The sequence below is a fragment of the Boleophthalmus pectinirostris genome, unplaced genomic scaffold (assembly GCF_026225935.1).
Source record: "Boleophthalmus pectinirostris isolate CB_2022bp ecotype Guang Dong unplaced genomic scaffold, ASM2622593v1 HiC_scaffold_14, whole genome shotgun sequence".
In the NCBI taxonomy this organism is placed as follows: domain Eukaryota; kingdom Metazoa; phylum Chordata; class Actinopteri; order Gobiiformes; family Gobiidae; genus Boleophthalmus; species Boleophthalmus pectinirostris.
In genome coordinates this window covers 16,674,772-16,688,904 of record NW_026571047.1, presented here as the reverse complement: position 1 = coordinate 16,688,904, position 14,133 = coordinate 16,674,772, and the positions used below count along the sequence as shown (strand labels likewise).

The 14,133-nt window shown below is 40.8% G+C and overlaps 1 protein-coding gene across 1 annotated transcript in view; it reads right to left on the bottom strand.

The window, feature by feature from the left end:
- The window catches only part of ryr2a (ryanodine receptor 2a (cardiac)), a 64,346-nt gene that overhangs the window by 482 nt on the left and 49,731 nt on the right, over positions 1-14,133 (bottom strand). The window contains exons 78-113 of the mRNA XM_055150557.1: positions 14,067-14,126; positions 13,814-13,984; positions 13,668-13,780; positions 13,503-13,599; positions 13,319-13,425; positions 13,028-13,079; positions 12,874-12,924; positions 12,695-12,794; positions 12,388-12,467; positions 12,242-12,318; positions 12,067-12,140; positions 9,742-9,822; positions 9,470-9,558; positions 9,268-9,396; positions 8,873-8,977; positions 8,722-8,803; positions 8,404-8,562; positions 8,179-8,333; positions 7,841-8,056; positions 7,362-7,634; positions 5,543-5,749; positions 4,756-5,043; positions 4,598-4,668; positions 4,233-4,386; positions 4,066-4,161; positions 3,548-3,745; positions 2,871-3,001; positions 2,748-2,790; positions 2,487-2,620; positions 2,357-2,417; positions 2,048-2,194; positions 1,754-1,888; positions 864-1,020; positions 564-628; positions 283-383; positions 35-86 (exon numbers count right to left, since the gene is read on the bottom strand). Coding sequence (XP_055006532.1) covers positions 35-86; positions 283-383; positions 564-628; positions 864-1,020; positions 1,754-1,888; positions 2,048-2,194; positions 2,357-2,417; positions 2,487-2,620; positions 2,748-2,790; positions 2,871-3,001; positions 3,548-3,745; positions 4,066-4,161; positions 4,233-4,386; positions 4,598-4,668; positions 4,756-5,043; positions 5,543-5,749; positions 7,362-7,634; positions 7,841-8,056; positions 8,179-8,333; positions 8,404-8,562; positions 8,722-8,803; positions 8,873-8,977; positions 9,268-9,396; positions 9,470-9,558; positions 9,742-9,822; positions 12,067-12,140; positions 12,242-12,318; positions 12,388-12,467; positions 12,695-12,794; positions 12,874-12,924; positions 13,028-13,079; positions 13,319-13,425; positions 13,503-13,599; positions 13,668-13,780; positions 13,814-13,984; positions 14,067-14,126 — 4,311 coding nt within the window. The remainder of the gene's footprint in view (positions 1-34; positions 87-282; positions 384-563; positions 629-863; positions 1,021-1,753; positions 1,889-2,047; positions 2,195-2,356; positions 2,418-2,486; positions 2,621-2,747; positions 2,791-2,870; positions 3,002-3,547; positions 3,746-4,065; positions 4,162-4,232; positions 4,387-4,597; positions 4,669-4,755; positions 5,044-5,542; positions 5,750-7,361; positions 7,635-7,840; positions 8,057-8,178; positions 8,334-8,403; positions 8,563-8,721; positions 8,804-8,872; positions 8,978-9,267; positions 9,397-9,469; positions 9,559-9,741; positions 9,823-12,066; positions 12,141-12,241; positions 12,319-12,387; positions 12,468-12,694; positions 12,795-12,873; positions 12,925-13,027; positions 13,080-13,318; positions 13,426-13,502; positions 13,600-13,667; positions 13,781-13,813; positions 13,985-14,066; positions 14,127-14,133) is intronic.

Genomic DNA, 14,133 nt, shown 5'->3' with positions numbered 1-14,133 from the left:
ATGCACGATAGTTGTTCTCTTGCAATGAGTTTACCTGGCCAGTGTGCTCTGTCTCATCTTTGTTGATCAAATACATCACAAAGAATCTGTCAAAAAACAGTTCAAAGATAGAAATTTAAAACACAGATTAACACAGGATTTCACTGAAAAATCATTTTTAACAAAAGGATGATTTAATATTACTCTGAATGACAAATTAATTAACAAATTGTCTCAAAGTAAATAAAATAGCCATATATCAAACAGTGTGTATTCAGATCATGTTATGTGACTGATACTCACAGGTAGTTGGCCAAGTTGTGCTCCTGAAGAGTGTGTGTTTCAAATCCATGAGGCACTGTGTCGAAATAATCATTTCCAATTCCACAGATAAAGCATTTAGTCTGAAAGAAACACCTCAATGTGAAATCATCATATATATGAAAGAGAGAGTGAAAATCACTCAATTCCTCCTTTCAGTAATATAGGGAGGAGATTCTCAAGGAGGCATCAGCATTGGCCACTGTGTATCCTCAAGGAGTATTTATAACTCATGGAATATGTTAAATAAAGGAAAAACTCACCTCCATGTCTTCTTTCACCTGCTCCTGTTGGTCTCTCAATTCTCCAAAAGCGTCAATGATTAGACCTGCACAAGAGATAATCTGAATCAAGTATTTTGCCAAGCCTTGACTTCAGTCAGGGATGGTGTCATGTAAATGTCCAAGTTTTCCTACAGACCTTTTTCTAAGGCATTCTCCAATAAGATTTTTGCATTGGCTCCATTCACAATACTAAACTATGTGAGGCGTTGTATGCTGTATTATTCATAAACTGCTGTACATTGAGAGTCCAAGTTAATCACTGAAAGGGAAGGAGCATACCCTGGATGATTGCCAGCAGGATGACGATGACAAAAAAGAAGAAAGTGATATCAAAGATGATTCGGTAGATCTCATATTCGTCTCCGGCCGGGTCCTCAATCTGGTCCCCGATGCCTCCACCCGCACGCACACCCACATACATGTGGAACATGTAGCACTGCACAACAAAGGGACACACTGAGCACAGTGGAGAGTGTAGAGAACCCAGAAGGGGGTACAGAGGGTAAAGTACAGTACAGTGAATACGTTTGACTTTCTGTATATAGATGAAAGCTTTTTGCTAATAAACACTGCTTATGCTGAGCACCATGACAAAGTCCTAAAGGAAATGGGCCATGATGTGGTTTTCACATTATGCCAGTGGTTATTGTGAGGAATGCTTTTGGCTACAGTCTGGTGTTGCCCACACACATGCATCCACCAGCCCCTTAGAAGGACAGGAGCAGAGGAGCTGTTCCGGGTGGCTGGCTGAGAAGATTACAATCCGTTCTGGGCTTTCCGGGTGACTCCTTCCCACTGCAACCCCCTGTTCACCTCTGCACCACGGCCTTATATAGTGTACTGTGAAGGGAGCAGTTGCTCCCACTGCTCTCCAGTCAGACACATTGGTCTAGTCTACTTATGATATAGTGTGATGTATGTTCATAGACTATTGTTTTTACAAGTAGAACATACTCTTCATTTATGTTATTTACATCCAATCAAGTTATTTCATTGTTTTGTTCAGTAAAGACAAACCATGATTGGCACAGTTCCTTTGAACAATATAAAATACATGTTCTTGAATGAGGTGAAGTCAGTAAAGTCATATGATACTATATTATATGTAGTGTATGGATGTGCACTGAGCCCAGACCTCTGCCCATAGAAGGAGTCCCAGCACAGCTCACCGTCAGCATGTCGTCACACTTCATGTCCGGCAGCTCCCCATCCTCACTCTTGTTGTAAAACTTTCTGAAGAAGTTAAAGGCCACCACAGTGTAGAGGTAGACCACCACCGCCAGGAGCCCCACCGTCAACACCAGCTGCAGAGGAGGGGCATAGCACAGACAGGATAAGAGTCAGGAACCTCAAGACTGTGAGATATTCTGAAGATTAAATTGAACAAAATCTATCATAGCAACTCAAAACTATTTATACACACATAAGTTAAATGAGGTTAAGCTAGTGTTTGCCCTTCTTACCTGCTTCCCGTTGTGAGTGACAGAGGAGAGGATTGTGCGCAGAGTTTTGAATCCCATGGCAATGTCAAGCAGGTGAGCCGCAAAGAAAAAGTTGTTGTAGTGTCCGAGGATAGACATGCTCATGTACCAGGCGAGGTAGAGAAAGGACTGAGGAACAGCACACATAGTTAGAGACTGTCACCCCATTCAACCACTGCATAGGATTTAGCAGCTCCATATATTGTAACTCAGTGTTACTACAAAAATGATATGAATGTATGAGTGTATACAGATTCATGGGGAGGCATCAGTGAGATTCTCTGCACTTACATTGTCAGTGAAAACAACTCCCAGCTTCCAAATCTGGTACTTAACATCAATCGAGTTGAGTCTAGAAAAAGACATTTAAAGTCAGTTTGTCATTGCATGTGGTGCCCTCTGGTGGTAGAGCAGTACTCACACAGCAGCAAGTGAGCTGTCTCTACGAGGCTTCCTCTTCTTCTGAGAGTCACTGAAGTCCAGTGCTGCCTTGTCCATCCCCAAGAGCTCACTGATGCGGTCATGACCATAGAACTCTCCATATTTATCCATCACCTGGCAACAATGTATCACAAATCCTATACAATCTTATGCTTTTCTTTTCTAATAGATCATGAAAATAGGTAACTGTAATATCACATATCATAAATTTAGTATAGTAGTAATTTCAAAGCAAACATACCTTTCTTTTTACAAACTTGTCCCAGTAGTTGTTTGGAAATGACCTACACAACACAAAATCCAACTTATATTATGATCTATATTTTTTAAAGAATAATATTTGAGAGGAAAAGGTGCTACTTACTGGGTGTTTATGACCAGCCGGTCCCACTGTCCCTTTATGTCATCTTCTGATGGTTGTTCTGTTATGTAAAGACCATCAAATTCTAACTTCCGGGCCACCTCTTTTTCCCTCTTAAAGATAACCAGGGGAACCTGAAATGGACCAGCCAAGATATAGAAATGCAGTGAGAAGCACAGTTACATTTTATACTATATGCATACTATAGGTTCTGGTCTTATTTAAAGGTCCAATATCCAAGTTGACTCTTGTAAGCTTTAAGCTATGATACAATGTCGTTACTTCCTCTAAAGCATACCTGGAGTTGTGTTTTGTTTCATTTACATATGTTTGACTAACCCTTTATTATTAGTCTGTCTACATCTCCAAAGCTCAAAATGCTGTGTTCCTCATTCTGATTTCCTGAAGTAGAAGTTTTCATGTTAACAGCTACCTTTTACCTCAAAAGTAGAAAACATAGAGAAAATGGATCACTTCCTGTTGTGTTTTCCGTTTGATAGAAGAACTTAGTCTATATATACAGGACATTTTGAATTTTGTTTGAATGAAACAAAACACAACCCCAGGTATATTTGTGATGAGGAAACTATGGTATAACATAAATCAGAAAATCGTATCTACTCACACAAAGATTTTAATGTTTATACAGCAGGTGGACAGAATGTGTTACATGGACTTGCCTTTAGACAGTAGTATCCAATGATGCAGAAAAAGGAGATGACCGTGTGCAGAATGGCCAAGATTCTCAGTGTGGGCTCCATGTATCCGCTGCTCTCCTCCAGAACAAAACGCACAGTGGCCGGTTTGCGGGACAGTCCAGAGTCGGACAGCACCTCTGTCTGAGCTGCTCCCAGGATCTGTCCCTCCACAGAGTCTTCCTGAAGCGTGCTGTCAGGAGGGCCGGGGGCCACTCTCTCCTCCACCACTGAGGCCGAGGCTGTGGACACCTGCAGCAAAGGGGCCAAATGTCTCACCACCAAAACTAAAGCCACCAACATCACATTAAACATTTCAAATGCAGCAAGCAAGTGTATGTTTAATGCCATTCTGAGGAAGATTCCAGTCAATAAATAATATCTCCCTGGAGACAAGTGGTGATGGACCTGCCCACCAGAAAAGTTACATGATTTTAAGAAAAAGACCATGTGCTGTTTTAACATTACCTGCCGTGAACAAACTCAAGTCAACATACTTCAACTTGCCTTACCTTGTAGAAAAGGAGGATAAAGTTGATGGCAAACGCCACTAGAAGAGCAAGCATCCTCATGTTGTAAAAGTTTCTGGCAAAGTAGTTCTGAGCAAAGACAGAACAGTGTAAACAAACAGCTATATGAGGCATGGCCTGAATATGGTCGCAGCACTTACCAGCATCTTCCTCTGGTAGGCCAAGATCTTCTTCCAAAACGCAGACTCCTGTTGGTCCCCATCATCTGATCTGGAGACACGCTGCCGCCTCACTTTGGGCTTTTCCTTCATGTTCTTCACAATCTGTTGTTTGTCTTTTTCCACATGCTCAGTCCTACTTTCAAAACAAATTCAGAATTAATATCTGTGCACTTGGAGTATTTCTATGTGCTTCCATTTTCTCATGATTAACATTCATAATAAGGCTCATGATTTGCCAACTTCCCTCACCAAATTATAACTCTAAGAATTCATTAATAAATCATGAATATAATAATGATAATAATAATAATAATAATAATAATGAAAATAAAAGGGGAACATACTCAGATTTATTCTCTGTCTCACATGAGGGATCAGGGCTCGGATCCTTTCCTTCGGGAGGTGAGCTCTGGGACTAAAACAAGGTCAGAAAAGAGATTTTTGAATGTGTGTGAACACATTGTTGTAAAAAAAAAAAAAATGATTATGGTCCTCAGCTCACCAGGTGGCGCTGTCTGAGTTCTGTCGGGGGAGTGGATGGGGGTGCAGGGGTGTTGAGCAGTTGGGTTAGGCTGGCGTTGGGGTTGTGGGGGGTGATCTTGTACTGGCCTCCTTCACGTCTCAGGTCTAGGCCGAAGATGTCCGACAGCAACTCGGTCTCATTAGTGTTCACCACCAGATCAGCCAGATCCTCTTTAGCAGAGCTTCTTTCAGACCTCCTGTCCCGCTCCCCCTCACCTCGCACCTCATCCTGGGTGGGGTCTGGCATGTTGGCTAATAGCTCTGATACCTAGAGGAGCCATTCACCACATTATATTTATTAACATATGCACACTACTTCCAAAGGCATACACAACAAGCACGGTAACTAGCACTGTGTCTCAAAGCTGACAGTCACTTTTATTAAAATTGTAAAACATAAAATAAACAACCTATTCAATTTCTAATTCATTAAAAATAAAGACTACCCAATTTTTTTTTTTTTATAGAAATAGAATACTTCATTTTGTTAGAATTGAGACACAAACATCTCTCTTTCTAAACACAGAAGTACAGGGAAAGAAGAACTTTTTAACATCAGTCAGTGACATCAACCTGCAGCTTCCTGTTCAGTGCCTTATCTTTAAATATTTATTCATTTAACATGACTCAGCAAAAACCACAGAGAGATAATAGACAGGAAGTAGTGGCGCTAACAGTGAAGTTGGGTTGTTGGATCCTGCCGTGCACAGAGCTTATTATGATGGCAAGAAATAAACTATGAAGAAATTGGCTTTTTATAAACTCACCTTGATGGTCTTGGCACCCTCCACCAGGTTTCCACCCATGAATGTGTTGTAGAAGATCCGACAGAAGCCTCTGGCCACGCTGAAGGCCACGTGGAGCAGGCCCAGGAGGATGGCACAGTAACAGGACAACAGTGTACCCACCAGCTCCTTCAGAGTCATGTTCTTCACCCTTTTCATCTGCTTCTTCAGGCTCTTCACAGACAGCACCTGCACACGTAACAAACATAATACACACTATCTCTGTCTACCAAAAGTACCGAAAATCAGATCGATATGAAAAAGAAGCAATGAAACTCGTTACTTACACGCATCAATACTAGGGATGTAACAATAACCAAAATATTGTCTCACAGTAATATCATGGGCTGTCACAATATATCGAATTACAAGTTCCTTTTACTGCAGCAACAGCTTATAAACATCGGGAACTACATATCCCATTATTCATTTCAGTGCAAACAACATGAAGAAATATATTTTTTACTTTAATTCTTGGGATTATGATGAAAATAATTCACATCAAAATCTTGTTAAGGTATTTTAAAAGCAAAAACGTGTCCTATCTACAATTATATTAGCCTCTCCAAAATATTGCAATAAATATCGTACCGTGAGATGCATATCATGATAATATCGTACCGAGAGATGTAGATATCATTATATCCCTAATCAATACTAAAAATGTCACTTTCACAGGAATGAAATTAACCTTTCTTGAATGGCTTTAGAATGATCTTTAGCTGTATCAGACCACATAGTCTAGTACTAATAAATGCCCATCGAACACTATGGAACCTATTTGGACATCTGAGGGATTACAGAGATATAAAACTGGATAGTAAGGGGCTCGGTCAAGCAGAAGTATACAGCAAGGCCAAAAATTCAAGTTAATGCATCTGATATAAAGATGTATTCAACAGATAGCATATGTACTCTAGTTTATGAAACAGTTTACCTTTTTTTTGAACCATTTTTGGTTCTAAAGTTACATATGTTTCAAACATAGTATGTATGCAACATGGAACAAAAATTATTTCCCAAATTTCAAAGACCTGCAAATCATGTAAATAAATTGATGTATTTCATCATATCTTGTGTTATTCGATCTTTGAACTGTTGATGAAGGTACATATGATGTATTAAAAAAGATGACAAATTATGCAAAATCATGCACCTTCTACTTGCTTGCACAATTTTCCTTCCGTTACTTTTCCCTCCGTTACATGACCTTTCTTAATAAAAAATCTCATTACTCAAAAAGTAAGAGGTTTTTCAACCTAATCTTGTACCATATGGTAGAAAACTATATTAAGCAAATATTCAAACCAGTTTGTTAAGGATATGTAAGTGAGAACCGGTAGTCATCGCTGTTTGTATTTATTGCCCAAAAAATGCTACATATTTCATTCCCTCCGTTACACAACATGAGTTTTTAAATTTTTTGTCAACAACTTGAAAGAATATCGCAGGGTTAACTTTACCCTGTTGGAGTGCTAACTCTTTCCTACATTCTGATACCTTACTTATTTCAATAGTCCCTCTAGTTTCTGAATAAGAGCTATTTGAATGTAAAAAATCTGCCCCTGTTTCCCTCCGTTACCGCTTGACCGGACCCTAATATAAAAGAAAGTACTATGATTTAATGATGAAAATCCCATACTATTGGTTAAAGAATGTTTTTTTAAATTATCATTGTAGTATCAAAATTAGTATTAAGTATCAAGTCTATTATTTATCAAAATCAAGTTTGAAATGTTACACTAGTCTACCAATGACAAAGATCTGCCCACTTACATAGTTAGATGTTGTGAGACTCTACCTTGATAAGCAGAAGTAGGTTGTAGCGAAGAGTGACCAGAGCCATACAGACTGTATTAAGGGTGAAGAAGCCCAGGTCAGAGGTGTCTTCGTCAGGCCGTTCTTTCTCACTCTCCTCTTTCACCATGGAGCGCTCTCCTGCATCAGACATCTGCGCAGCAAGCTGCATCTCGAAGATTGTGTCCTCACAGAAGTTCACAAAAAGCTCCATCTTCTCCTTCTCTCCACCTTCATTCACCACGTCAAAGATGAACTGTCGCTTGGACTCTTTCACCTGGTCAGACACAACATTCAATAGTAGCGCGAAAGTAAGAAGTAGTAGTATATTCTATTTTGAGGAAAAAAATACAAGCAGGCAATCAAGTTCTTGTCCTGACTATATATCACAAAACACAGAGTAAGAATATGTATGATACGGTCACAGAAAGAAGAAGGCCAGGTAATCTCTAGCTCTAGAGCTAAATGTTTTCTTGTGAATACCTGTGGTTTCTCCCATTGTGTGCGGCTAGACTCGCTGATCTCAAAGTACACCCTCTCGATGCGTTTGGCACTGCCCATTATTTCAATCCTGCCCAGAAATGGCTGGAAGTAGTGAAGCACACTGTCTGCCAACTCCAGGAAAGTCTGCAGGCGACAGTCATGGGGCATGTGCTCCGACAGGTTGGTCAGCAGGACGGCTACATTGAAGCCGATGTCCTTCAAAACAAACAGCAATATTTCAAAGGCTTGACAGGCTAAGTGACATCCTGATTATTATTATTACAATATTTACTTATTATGAATGTTAATCTCAGAAAGAGTCAACAAGAGTAGTGTACCTTTGCCGGCTCGTGGAAGCGCTGCACAAACTCCTCATAATCGAGCAGTTCATTTTCATCGGTCTCAGCACAAGACAGCAGGAAGTCAGTCTCTGATGGAGTGTAATGCTTATGGCTCTCCATGGCCTTGTGAAAGTCCCTTTTTGAGATCACACCTGTAATTCAGCACAATTACAAGTCTTATACTCTGGGATGAGCAACAGCAATCCAATCAGTCATACACACCTTTTCCATCCTGGTCATACTCCTTGAAGGCATCAGAGGAAGTAAGGTCCTTCAGTTTGAGGAACATGTCAAAAAATTTGAGGATCATCTCCACATTATTGGAGGACTCCACCAGCATGTCCACCATCTGCTTACCAATGGTGCCATTCACCACATTACCTGAAAGTTCAAATCAAACAGTCTGAGTCGGTATATGCTATGTGCTCTACCAGGTGAGCCACTGAGGCACCCTGAGGAGCTGGATGAGCTAAGAAGTGAGTCTTGGTGTCTCACTTCTACTTAGATAGATAAGTAGATAGATATTAATGACAGATGCACCTTCGAGCATGGAGAGCAGCATGACCACCATGTCCTTCTGAAGATCCATCAGTTCTTTCAGTAGGTCAATTTGACTGGAGTCCTGTTATTATCAAATCAAATCTCATTTTTATTTTACAGATTTGTTCTACTTTTTATGAGAGGCACTGACCTGGGACAGCTTCATCTGCATATGAGCAAAGACATGCAAGAAGCCCACCACGGCATCCCACAGACGACTGTGAGCCAAGCTCTGCTGGTTTCCTGTGCATGGTCCCTATAAAGGTCAGAGGAAACACATCATAATACCAAAAATATAATATATAATCTACTGCAAAAGGAAATTCATTTCCATCAACTGGACAAAAGTGAATACGTTTTGCCACTCATCCAAGCAGGTTCTTGTGTACTTTCCTCTGCAATGGAACCTACCTGGACATCTGAGAGATTACACGGACAACATACTCTGCTTATAAAAAATGATAGTAATGCTTTTATTAATATTGCTAATAGTTGTGCTTTTAGTTATTTTAAATGAGTTCCACTCACGTAAAGCTTGCCATGTACCTGGATATACTCTGTGAGTGTGTTGAAGACTTGTTTGGCAACATTTATGGCTTTGGAGAAGTTCCTCTGGCCCTGCTCATCGATTACATCTTTGCCTGAATAATACCAGTAGAAGTCACTGATGGACTCCTGGAGAGACACCAGACTCATCAGACATACAGCTATTGCACTGCGCAGATCTTTCAGAGGTCAGCAATCAGACCTGTACTCGCAGGAGATAGTCCACTGTCGAGATGATGATGTTGACAGTCGTATTGTTTCCTGTTTGTGTTCGCAGGTAGTTCTGGAAATCTAAAACACACACCTCCTTTAGAATATGCAGATTTAAGATGACAACTGACTGATTGAATTCATCTGCAGAAGTTTTAAACGTTGACGCAAGTTCTAGGCCAAAACAGTGGTTAAGGTGGTATATTTTTCAAGATGGCATTGAAGCCTAAAATAGCATGGCTGTGGAATGGATTTCTTACAAACCTGAATTATGTCCTTCACAGAGCAGCTGCAGGAAGCGGAACAGGTCACACGTGAACTGATCATCCTGCATGACCTTCTCTCCTGGAGGTGGAAAACACAGCCAAACAGGCAGACAGAGCCCATGCACAAGCAGGACAGCCAGGGAGGGGGTACAGGAAGATGAGAGTGAACAACAATTCAGAAGAGATGGGCCAAGTCCAGGAGCACACACTTCCTCATGAGCAGAAACCACAGCACTCTGAGAACTCACCAAGCAGCACCAACGCTTTGCTTCCACTGGGCAGAGGGCATGAGCTAGTGTCTGCTGGCACAAACTCCACAGACACATTACATTTAGATTTATTTAAAGGGACAATGCGTATCACTGTAATGAACATACAATGTGTAAACATGCCAGAATTATCTGTAGTCCCTTTAAGTAGTAAATCTTTCTAATAAAAATCAGTATAGTGTTCATAGAGGATAGGACAGCAGTTGAACTGCCAAGTCTACTGCGCTAGCCCAATCACATCCCCATGGAAGCATGCCTTAATGCTGACTTTCTCTGTAGAAGAAAACTAAGAGCTGAATATATAGTTGTAGGGTCTGAGAATATGAGGCCTTGACCCAGAAAATGGAGGAGAAAACACAATGAAAGAAAGGTAAGACACCAAAAGGACTGTAATACAGTATACACACAGTATACAAACAAATGTGCACAGGACAGCAAACAAAGAGGAAGAAGTATCTGCAGTGAAAAATCTCACCCTGCGCTGACACTGGGACACTGAGGTGTAACCAGGGCTGTGATGACTAGGTGAAAGTGCTGTGCATTAAACAAAATCTACAGTGAAGGGGGCGAGCTTGTCTTTGAATACAAAGAAATCAAGCTTATGAAACATAAAAAGGATTTTTGAAACACTAAATGATTTTTGCAATCACAATGAGAGAATTTTACAATTGACGTATGTCCTCAATCTGTAGTAGTAGCACTAGGGGCTGTTTTTTGTGGTGATGAAACAGGAAGAATTTGAAACCTTCTGTGGCACAGTGAGAACATGCAAACTCCACAAACAACCTCCACAGTTCAGGAATGAACCCCAGAACTCATGAGGCAGCACAGCAAACCTGGATGCAACAGTGAAATATGCTATTTGAATTTATTTTAGGACTGGTGGAACTCACTCTACACATTAGAGAGATTTCTGACCATTAACCAAGAGTTGCTTTTTGTTAGTTAAGATTTTCAGGATAGAAAACAGAAAACTTAGAAAAGTAATTTTGAACAGACAAACACCAACACATGACCAGATTCAGACACAAGAGCTGTGACGGAGCGGAGGAGGACAGAGGGAAGGCTCCTCTGGGTTAGTATTTTTCCTGTACCAGACGTGCTTTGCATCCTGAGCTGAGTTTGACATAACATGATAAAATATAAGAAGTGCATAACCTGGAAAGATCTTTCATACATAAAATGTTTTTGAATTTGTGTAGTTATCTGTTGTAATATAATGTTAGGACTGAGAGACAGCAGGTCTGTCTGATTATAAGTTACAATTTAATTTTGAAGTAAATCAGAGCAGACCATTTGAAAATAGTATCGGTGAATATGTGTGTGAGTGAATGAGTGAGCTTGAATGATGTTTTATATACTTTTGTATTTTATATCATTCAAATTAGCCTGTGTTTAGAAGCAGTATTAACCTGCTGTATTAATTTGAATACTGTATATGTGAAAGAGGAAGTACAATAACTTGAAGCCATCATGTGTACTGCCATGACAAGACTCAGGACTTGAGCACAACTGACATAAACCAGAGAAGAGGAAGAGAGAGACCAACCAATCAACACACAGCAAAATGGCAGAGGCATAATTACCACGCTCATGACTGGTGACTGAGGAAAGTGCCCAAAACAAACATGAGAAAAGAAAGACAACAGAGGAAAGAAAGAGTGTAAGAAACAAAGAGAACGGTCAGAACCAGGACCAGAGCTGGAGGTCCAGTGCTGGTCAGAGCTCACAATCTGAGTGTTCACAGACGGTGAGGTCCAGGTCTCATTTATAAAGCTCTGCGTGACATCATCACTAAGTGTCCGCTGCAAGCCCAAAGAGTCATACAAGAAAATATTCAGACACATGAGAGTGAGTCGATGGCACCAGGAAAAAAGACAATTAAACTAAAGCACATAATGTCATTATTAGTGAACCCAAATTTAGACGTACTATGGTACCTGAAGTTTCACCCAAAAGAATAAGTTAGAGTTATGAACATGGACAACATATAAAATGGGGGGCGCATATTGTGAGGCGCATATGGACATGTGAGACATAGTCTAAACAGTTACCTGATCCTTCCTCTGTCACCATTCCCAGACCTTCGGCTTTGTTCTGTCGCTCAAATGCATTTAGGTCCAAAACACTGAAGAGAATCAAGTTATTAAATGATTGTAAACACATACCAGCTAGAAAACTAATTTGACAAAGCTAAGCTGTCTGCTTAGTGTAAAAGGTAAGATCTACCTGCACGACTGCATGAGTCTTGCTAGACTCTGGAAAAAACCAACATCCTTTTTGTCCTTGAGATAATCCAGCATTTTCTGAGAAGAAGAGAGAGAAGACTCAGTACCCCTGTGAGACCTCAGTCCCAGAATAGGGGTGGAACAGACCTGCTGCACTGTGGAGTTCCCTCCATTCAAAATGGCTATGCCCAGCTTCAGAGTGGAAGCCACCATCAGACCCATCTCACCTGAGGGACCAAGACATCTCAGTTCAACAAACCAATTTCACATGGAATAAAGCTCTATGCTTTATATCATGATAACATATCAAATACCCCCAAACCTCTCTCACCTCCATCTTTTAATGAGAAAGATGTATTTGATATCAAAATTGATTCATTCACTTTGATATCAAAATTCACTTCTATTCATTCAATGTGAAAGATGTAATGCAATTTAAGAAAACATCTGGCACCTTTGCTCGCACTCAGAGTTTGGAGCACCATCTCTGCAGCTCCACGGTCGTGCAATCTAGCCTGTTGGTACAACAGCTTCTGCTTCTCCATCTCCTTCTCCTGTTACACAAACAAACCACAGACAGCTCAGACAGACAGGCAGAGCACAGTGCATAGTTCAGACCAAAACAGGACCAACCTCAAACGTCTTCACCTCTTCACCATCTTCGTCTTCTTCATCGTGGCAACTCTGAGGAGAACCAACATATCGTTGACAACATATCAGACATTTTCTACAGAGGTCACTGTAACCCAACCTAAAGAATTATGCAATAAGTACAACAAATGAATACCTTAGCCATAATATCTGCATAAGCCATGTACAGCAGATCCTCATCCAGTTTACTGCCACCAACACACACAAAGACAGAAAGTTCAGAGATTACACTGCACTTTGCCTACAAGATTCTCCTGTTCACATTCTTTAAAATGAAGAGCAAAACTATAAATTTTCTAAGTAAGTAAATAAGAATAGTAAATACATCTATAAATTTTACAATTTTCTATACATCACATTTCATGTATAGAAAAGTGATTGGAAATTAGATTCCTACATGACATGAGAGGGAATATGAGCATTATACCATTTCTCAGTGAGAGCCGTTCTGCTGAAAAGCTGAATGAGCTGATGCAGAGGATCAATGAGCTTTACTCCTTCTTCCTCATCTATCGACTCCTGTTCACCTGGTTTCTGTCAACAGCAATTAGAAAATATTACATAGCTTTATTGTACCAGAGCACAAAGGACAGTCTGGAATGAGTACTTACTGCCAGATCCTCTATGAGCTTATCCTCAAAGTAGTGCTCTTCTGCTTCTATCCAGGACTTCTCATAGCCCTGCAGGAACAGGTTCACCGCACGGTGCCTGCACAGACAGCAGTCAATAAAAACAGTTGTAAGCGTTGGTGCAGTCTCTTGGTGTCGGGACTTTACCTTGGTAAGTTGTAAAGAGGTGCCATTCGGAAACATGCCACCACTGCTCTCTTCCTCTGTTTGGAGAGCAGCTTGTGCCACACAGCCTTCTTACTGCGTTGAGGATGCTCCACCTGAGGAGAGAAAGACTGAAGTCATCTATAGACATACTCACTGTGTGGAAAGACATGCTTGAGACAGACCTGGTCCAGATGAAAAAGCACATGAGCAATGTCCAGGACCCGGTCCACAGTTTTGTCTGGGTCTGAGAAGTCCTCACAGTGACTAGGGAGCTCTCGATATAAGGCTCTCTGCCAGCGGATGGCTGGGTCCTCCAGCTATAGGACAAACAGTACAATGAGTAACAGGACGAAGGAGTCTGTTCATGCGCTCTTTAAACATTCAGTGAACTAAAGTCACCTTGCCCTGCAGGTGGAGGTTGTTCCTGATGATCTCTCGGACTTCATCCTCTGTGTCCTTCTATAAA